Source organism: Triticum aestivum, chromosome 3A (genome assembly GCF_018294505.1).
Source record: "Triticum aestivum cultivar Chinese Spring chromosome 3A, IWGSC CS RefSeq v2.1, whole genome shotgun sequence".
NCBI classification, from domain to species: domain Eukaryota; kingdom Viridiplantae; phylum Streptophyta; class Magnoliopsida; order Poales; family Poaceae; genus Triticum; species Triticum aestivum.
The window spans coordinates 501,600,310-501,607,915 of NC_057800.1; the positions used below are offsets into that span (position 1 = coordinate 501,600,310).

The 7,606-nt window shown below is 45.3% G+C and overlaps 1 protein-coding gene and 1 non-coding gene across 2 annotated transcripts; one reads left to right on the plus strand and one right to left on the minus strand.

Moving 5' to 3' along the window:
• Window positions 1–1,345: 1,345 nt before the first annotated feature.
• On the plus strand, window positions 1,346–1,417 carry TRNAD-GUC (transfer RNA aspartic acid (anticodon GUC)). Its single transcript has one exon. It is a non-coding gene; the product is annotated as a tRNA-Asp (tRNA).
• Window positions 1,418–1,831: 414 nt separating this feature from the next.
• On the minus strand, window positions 1,832–7,262 carry LOC123061859 (katanin p60 ATPase-containing subunit A1). Its single transcript, XM_044485140.1, has 7 exons — window positions 6,929–7,262; window positions 5,714–6,188; window positions 4,737–4,934; window positions 4,131–4,375; window positions 3,670–3,828; window positions 2,636–2,723; window positions 1,832–2,467 (listed from the first exon to the last, which is right to left on the minus strand). Exons 1-7 carry the CDS (start codon window positions 7,045–7,047, stop codon window positions 2,186–2,188), a joined length of 1,566 nt encoding a protein of 521 aa, XP_044341075.1. The 5' UTR covers window positions 7,048–7,262; the 3' UTR covers window positions 1,832–2,185.
• Between the last annotated feature and the right edge of the window lie 344 nt (window positions 7,263–7,606).

Sequence of the window (7,606 nt, forward strand, 5' to 3'; positions counted from 1 at the left end):
TCTAGGGTGTCGGCTTTCGAGGGGGCAGAGAGGGGCCGGAGTGGGAAGTGAGGACGACGACCGGTCCACGGGTCCCATTTAAGAAGAACGGCGACCTTCCACTGGGCCGATGACAGGTGGGGCCGGCCGCCCATGCGCATTGATGTTGGCGGGTGGGAGGTAGGTGGCCGTCCCGCCACGCGGCCAGACGCGGACGAGCGGCGCGTCCGTTCTGTGTCCGCGACGACCTAAACCCGGCGCAAGTTCGCGCTCGAAATGGGTCGGCCCGGACACAAAATGGACCAGATGGGTCCGGGTCGTCGCGCGCTGGGCCGTCTCGTTTGTTCCTTTTACCTCAAACGGACAGGGATGGACAGGATAAGGTCGCACGATAGAATTGGCGTTAGGGCCAGGGCAGCACCGCTGCCGCGGCGCCGCGCCAGGCTCGGTTTCCCTCAACGGCATCGGCGACGCACGGACGGACGGACGTACGTGTGCCCCAGTGCGCTATGGCACTGCACGTACACGACGCAGAGACGTACGGTGGCATGGACGGGTCGGCGTCGAGCTATATATCGAGCGTGTTGTGCAGCGTGCGGGTGGTCGCTGCTGCATGCTGCGCCCATGTGGGTGCCGGGCGTACGAGCTATCTCCAGCCCGAGCAGTGGCGCACCGGCACGGCGCCGTGTAGCGCGCGGTGCGCACAGGCGGCAGCAGTGGCCGCCGCTTGCTTGCCTTCTGTTGCGGGTTTACCCGGCTGCTCCCCCGCCAGTCCGTGACTGTTCCGTTTCAACTCGGCGCACAGTGGCGCGGCCACGTTCCGGGTGCAGTCCGCGCACTGTGCACGCTCGCATTCGTTCCTTTTGTTCCTGCGCTGCACTCCTAGCGACCTAGCGGCTTTTCTGACACTCCTACTACTACTATACGGTCGCTGCGTGGGTACGTGTTGTCACTGCGTGCCGGTGCATGCCGTAGGAGGGAGGAGGGGATCGGAGAAGGGAGCAGAGAGGGGTAAATGCGGTGCCTGCGCGCTTTCTGAAGCATTGTTTCCTGGGGCGCGTAGGAGCCATAAATTGCTCATGTGTGCAGTAGTACAAAGCATGGTGGTGTTGCTTGGCCCGGTAACTGTAGAGGTATTCCTCGGTTTGGCATTTCTGGGGCTGGTACAACGGGTTGCGACAAATTTATACACTTGTGGGTATGCAGTACATGTACAACGCCAAACATTCAGAGATGATCTATCTTGCAAGACCCATTGGGTATTCTCGGTTCCTATGGTCCTATAGCTGGCGAGTTCGACATGTTAAAACATGAGATGATCTTTCTTCACGATTAATAGACTAAGACTCTGACGATCATCACCAAAGTCGTTGTAGTATAGTGGTAAGTATTCCCGCCTGTCACGCGGGTGACCCGGGTTCGATCCCCGGCAACGGCGTTTTTTCATCACACCGCCGTTAATTGCATTTTGTAGGTACCTATGAACAGCATTTTTTTTTTACTTGAGCCATGAAGAGCATTGATCGTAGGTAGAGCTATCAGAGGTCGCATGAAAGCAAGTCAAGGACACGACTTCCATGTCTTCATCTAGATCCCCTAGTATTTTCCTGAGGATAGGAGAAGTAGGTTATGATATTGGTACCAGAGCAATTCCAGGTCTCGGTGCCAGGCCGCCCCTGCCTCACATCTGAGACCAGCAAAAAATTGCTTCACACACGATCGGTTCTCTTCTATCTGCGTGTGCTCGGAGGCGCCTTCAGGGATGCACAACCGTAGCCACTAGAGACGCAACTCCTTCAACACAAAGCGCCGTACATGAAACATTGACGATGTAAAAGGCGGACATCAAAGCTTCAAAATTATTCCGTGGAGTAATTAGAAAATGGATGGGAGATGGAAATACAGTGATGGTCATGTCCATACATAGCATTTCGAGAATAAACACAAAGAATTTCACTTCCACAGTTCCAGACTTCCAGTACCACTGAAAATCAATCAACAAACACTCACCGAATAATAATTCGCTTCCGGTCTGCCTCTTGTGATAAACTACCGGCTCAGGAAACATAGTTGAACATACATACATACTGCCGCCATTGAAACAACATACGGGAAGGTGGAAATATGGCAAATGCCAGGAATAAAACACAAACAAACAAAAAGTTGTGGACAAGATCCAGCAATCTCCTTCAATGGGAACCAAGGTTTAAGCAGATCCAAACTCGGCCATCCACTTCTCGTGCCGTTCGATATCAGAGGGCGACACACTCTTCTGGACCTTGACCAAAGCTTCTTCAAAGTCACACATGGCTACCGGGTCCTTTGAGATATCATCCTTTGACATGTTCTTGATCTCATCACGGGTCTTGCCTGCAATCTTTCGCCTCATACCATTCATCGAAGCATCACGGCAAACATTTGTCAGGTCATCCCCACTATACCCTTCTGTCCTTCGTGCGACTTCGTCGATGTTAACGTCAGTAGCTACCTGTTGATACAAAAGTGGGGCGTTAGTAAGCAACACGAGATATTAAACAGTGACTTATCATCAACGTAGATGATGCAGTATGATTAGTGAACAGTATCCCTGAATGAAATAAAACCATAACGACCAAATGACGAAAAGATGAGTAACAAATGCTTTAGTACATCATACCTCAACCGTTCTAAGATTTATGCTGATGAGTGATTTTCTGCTTTCAAAACTTGGAAGTGGAATGTAGATACGCTTTTCCAGCCTCCGCCTGAGCCAATCAAGATTCAGTGAGTTAAAAAACCATATGTGCCAGAGGAACGGTAACATAAATATAGTTACAGTAGTAGAGCATGTAGCTAGCACGCTGACTGACAAACAAAATGGCAGGAAAAATAAATAGCAAAAGCTGTAGTTTCACTGCAGAAAAGAACTGTTTATTGCGGTAGACAGTACAAATAGGGAAAACGGGACATTAACCAATGTAGAGGCATGAGAGCAGTTAAAATTCAGAACACCCAGATACCACTCTAGCCCGCAAAGGTAGCGAATAGAAACACAACTCAAGTTACAGATGCTCAAGGCTCTGATCTTACCCCATAAAACGGCGACATGACAAATGTGGCAGGAACTAAACAAAATAATCATTTGCCTTATTTGAAGGAAACTAGTATATTCGTACGTGCGATACACATTAATATTAAGGTAAAAATTAATTGCAAACTGATATTAGGTAGGATATCAATTAAGCGTTAACTACATGGATAGTGTAGCCGTCGATATTTGGTATGATATTAATTGCATGTTAAACACGTTGAGTGATTGCCGTTGGAGCAATATAGGTCGTTGGATTAACATGATTTGATGGTCGAGATTTGTTTGGATCTGTCCCTTTGGGTCTTTTTATATTGGTATAGATATAGATATATGTACTACACTTCACCTCTGGTGATCTCTAACTACAATAGTAACACAACAAAAGAAATCAATCCGGTCTCTAACTCTAATAACAGCAACACAACTCTAGAAACCAATCCGGTCTCTAACTCCAATAGCAACACAACACTAGAAACCAATACGGTCTCTAACTCCAATAGTAACATAACTCAAGAAATCAATCATCTCGTACAAATTCAGATATTATGCAAAGAGTTTTGATACTACCAGTAGCACCTCTAAATTAATAAATGCAAATATGAGTGAAAGAGTTCACCAACCTGAGTGCTTCATCAATATCCCATGGAAAGTTGGTAGCTGCCAGAACCATAACAATTTTCGGCTGACCATCTTCATTGGTAGAGCTATTGTTAACACCATCTATTTGCACTAGAAGTTCAGACTTTACCCTCCTCGATGATTCATGCTCACCAGAAGCTCTGAATAAATACATAAATTGATAAATCAGGGCACGGTATTTTCTAAATGAAGATAAATAGTAAAATATAAGAACTGGCAGTTTCATATTTTCATTACATTTGCCTGTCAAGCTTAATTAAAAAGAGGTATAAAAAGCACGAGAGTGTTCTCTTCTGCGACATGTAACTTATTTACCAGGCAAAACAATTAAGAATGTCTTCAAGTTTAAGGTACAAAGCTATTGGGAAAATTGTCATTATCTTGGCCGGCATTAATAGAACTTGAACTTGCATGGCGAACAGCAAAATGTATGGTCACATACCCACGAGATGTGCATAGGGAGTCTATTTCATCAATGAAGATTGTACTTGGAGCATAGGCCCTTGCAAGTTCAAATAAACAACGGACCATGCGCTCACTCTCCCCCCGCCATTTCGAAGCCAATGTTGCAGACGAAACATTAAAGAATGTTGTTCCACATTCTGTAGCTACTGCCTTAGCTAGAAGGGTCTTCCCGGTACCTGGTGGGCCAAACATAAGAACCCCTTTCCAAGGTCGACGAATACCCTGAACAGAAATAGAACCCGAAGGAGTATGATGAGGGCGCATGTAACTTTAGACTGAATGGAACAGGGCACAGAAAAAGAGAAAACATACGACATTAATATCATGAGTAACTAATTTTAGAAACTCAAATTGCGGTTAGCGTGATTGGGTATGCATAATATTAAATGACATATTATAAACCAGCCATATTAAAGAAAAATTAAAAAGTGTGGATGTCCAGATGACTCATGTGCACCATACTACGAAAGAAAGGCAGCAACTTTGTCCATGGTCATGATGTTAGATAGCAACAAGAATGAATGAACAGATAAAATAACAGACACTTCATTGAATAGCATAGTTCGAAATTCCAAATCATTACCTGAAAATATTCAGGCATCCAGAGAGGAAGCACAACTGCTTCCTCAAGGAGTCTTTTGGCCTCACTAAGTCCTGCAACATCATCCCATCTCACTCCTGGGGTAGAGTCTAGAACATCTCTTTCAAGCATGGCAGCTAAGTCCCCATCCGGTCCTTCATACTGTGCCTTCTTGGACTTACCTTCTTCAGCATCGCTGCTCTGAAAGGAAAGGATAAGAAAAAATAGAAAATTTTAGAAACGCAATTTGCATATAGCAGTAATCTGTAGTTCCATATCATCAAGTTGATCAAAAAGCTAAACCCAACAAGAGGCACGCACAAAAAAAAACATGCATATATGCGGATTCCAGTTCCCTAATTTAGAAGGTAACAATAGATGCTCTCCTATTTCAGTATGTGATTGCTTTTGAAATGCTTGGTGATTTCAGCATCATTCTTGTTGTGTGCGCCGTCATACTTCGCGCCTATGGAATATGCACAACGAGGAGCTAGAAATAGATGATGATAGAGTATTCCTTCAGTACAGAGTTAGAAAAAAGTGTCTTCAATAACTATAAGAAGGTATGTTTCTCGGTATGACAAACTAAATGATTTTAGGAACAAATTGATAATCCAAATCGACATATTTAAGGCTATCTTCTAAAAAAAAGGCTGAGGTTAACTCCACTTTGCATACACCAACATATGTTGGAAATAACAGCTGTAGCCACATTTTGAAACCATACAATACAAAAACTAATATATAAGAAGTATGTATCCTGGATGATATTCAAAAGCTCCCTTTTCTTCTTCTTTTGGCACCAGGCAGACAGGCAGGTAAACATTGCCAGCAGAAAAAGAAGCACTAAAAGTCTAATTCTTAAACATATATTGTTTTCATTCATGGGTGCAGACAGAGGTAACTAACAACATCAACAAAATATATTTGATCAAATAAAGATTTCAGAGTGTAACGAATATTTGCTTGAAGGAAATTACCGCTGAATCAGCCTTGCTCGAACTTGATTTTCCTTTCCTCCCGCCAGTGCTTGAAGCAGTTGATGATCTTACCGCAGAGTTTGCTTTACTTCCGCTGGGTTTTGCACCACGGCTAGGTGTTCCAGTCTTTGATGGACCCCGTGCCCAAGCTCCATCTTGGGAGGATTTTCTTGCACTAGATTGGCCTCTTGCTGACCTTCGGTTTGGTGTATTTGTATCTCTTGGAGGTGCCCACACATCAGGGTCGTCAAAGGTTGATGGCGATGATGTTGGATACTCGTCCAATGGTTGGAACAGAAATGATTTATTATTAGAGCGAATAGGAGGCGACGAGGACCGCATTGTCCCAGGGGCTTCTTTAAATGACTTCAATTGGGTATCGAGCTGCCTAACAATCTCTACCTCTTCACTTATAGCTTTCTTACAGTTCATCCATTTTGTGCGGATAAAGGTGTCATCTAAATTAGCTAGATGCCTGCATAAATATTCACGATCAACTATCACATCATGAAGGACAACAAATTAAAAACATCTGTTAAGGTTTTACTCCTAAGTACTAAAGATAACAAAGCAACGGGGAAATGCATTATCTTAGTTTTAAATATCAACAGCATTCGCCACATCAAACATTTTACCTTCAAACCTGCAATCGAGTAACACATCAACAAGAACAGGGCCTCTCGCACAATGCGACTCAAAGCAGATCCGCAAAAGGCTGGTTCTGACGTGAATGCAATGTTTTAGTGAAAACATACGACTACTGTTTTGAAAGTTTCAAGATGAAATGAAGCATTGGCGTTCATTAGGTGCAATCTGGGTGCAACCGTACAGAGCTCAGTATCATTTCTACAATAACCAAGGTGCCTCGTGACTTCAAATCCAGGCAGACTTTACATACATGACCTGATATTCTGGAGCACCCAAATCATGAACATGAGCTACTACTGGGACGCTTTTTGACGGCAGATCAGCGCAAATAGACGATTGTTTTCTCGACCCTAATTAATGATAAGCATCACAACATACTACCAACCGCAAGACTTCTCGCTTACAGCAAAATGACTAGAACCCACTATACCAGAACAATCAAATGGATCCTCACGGGCCAAATCCGAGGCCGTGAGGTCGACTGCACAGATCCACACGGGTACGACGTCGCGAATTACACAGCGCCTAACCGCCGGCGAATCCGGGAGGGTGGGCTAGGGAGCTCACTTGTTGATCTGCGCGATGGCGCCGTCGAAGAAGATGATGGATGTGTCGTAGAGGCCCTCGAGCGCGTAGTCGCGCGCGTGCTTGAGGTGGTCCTGCAGCCCGGCTAGGGGGTTCGCCATTGCCGCCGCCCCCGCCGAGATACGGGGCTACAGATTCGCCAGAGCACGCGCGGGGTAGGAAGAGGCGCGCGGGGGGGATGGATTGAGAAGAAGCAGCGAGCTACATGTATCGTCTGATTCGAATTTGGGGATTCAGACGAGAGGGTTACGGTGGCTGTCTGTTGGCGTCCGAGACCTGGGTGGGAGGATGGAGACTCGCTCGCTCAGCTTGCCGACGCGTCTGTGGCCCACTGTCAGCGAGGTACTAATCGGCTGCTGTTCTATCCTTCTTTCTCTTTTGACCGGAATCGGCTCCAGTTCTCAAAACACTAGTTCATAATCATATTTCCCTCAAAAAAAAAAGTTTATAATCATATTAACGAGGGAGAAAAAATGCGAACGTGTTCCTTGCTGGAGCCAACCCATCAAAGTTTAAAGTTGAGGTAATATCACCGGGAGCCATAGAACTTGCTTTGGACGTTCAGTTTGGTGCTAAAACTTTTAAAATTCGGGTTTTTGGTCACCTAACTTGCAATCTCGTGCAAATACGGTCATAAAGCATGTACGCCGGCATATCCGT

Coding starts and splice junctions, on each gene's coding strand:
- LOC123061859 (XM_044485140.1), bottom strand. CDS start 7,047: ATGGCGAACCCCCTAGCCGGGCTGCAGGACCACCTCAAGCACGCGCGC. Junction 4,376..4,736: donor GGATGCCTGAATATTTTCAG/GTAATGATTTGG, acceptor ATTTCTGTTCAG/GGTATTCGTCGACCTTGGAA. Junction 2,724..3,669: donor GATATTGATGAAGCACTCAG/GTTGGTGAACTC, acceptor TGATTGGCTCAG/GCGGAGGCTGGAAAAGCGTA.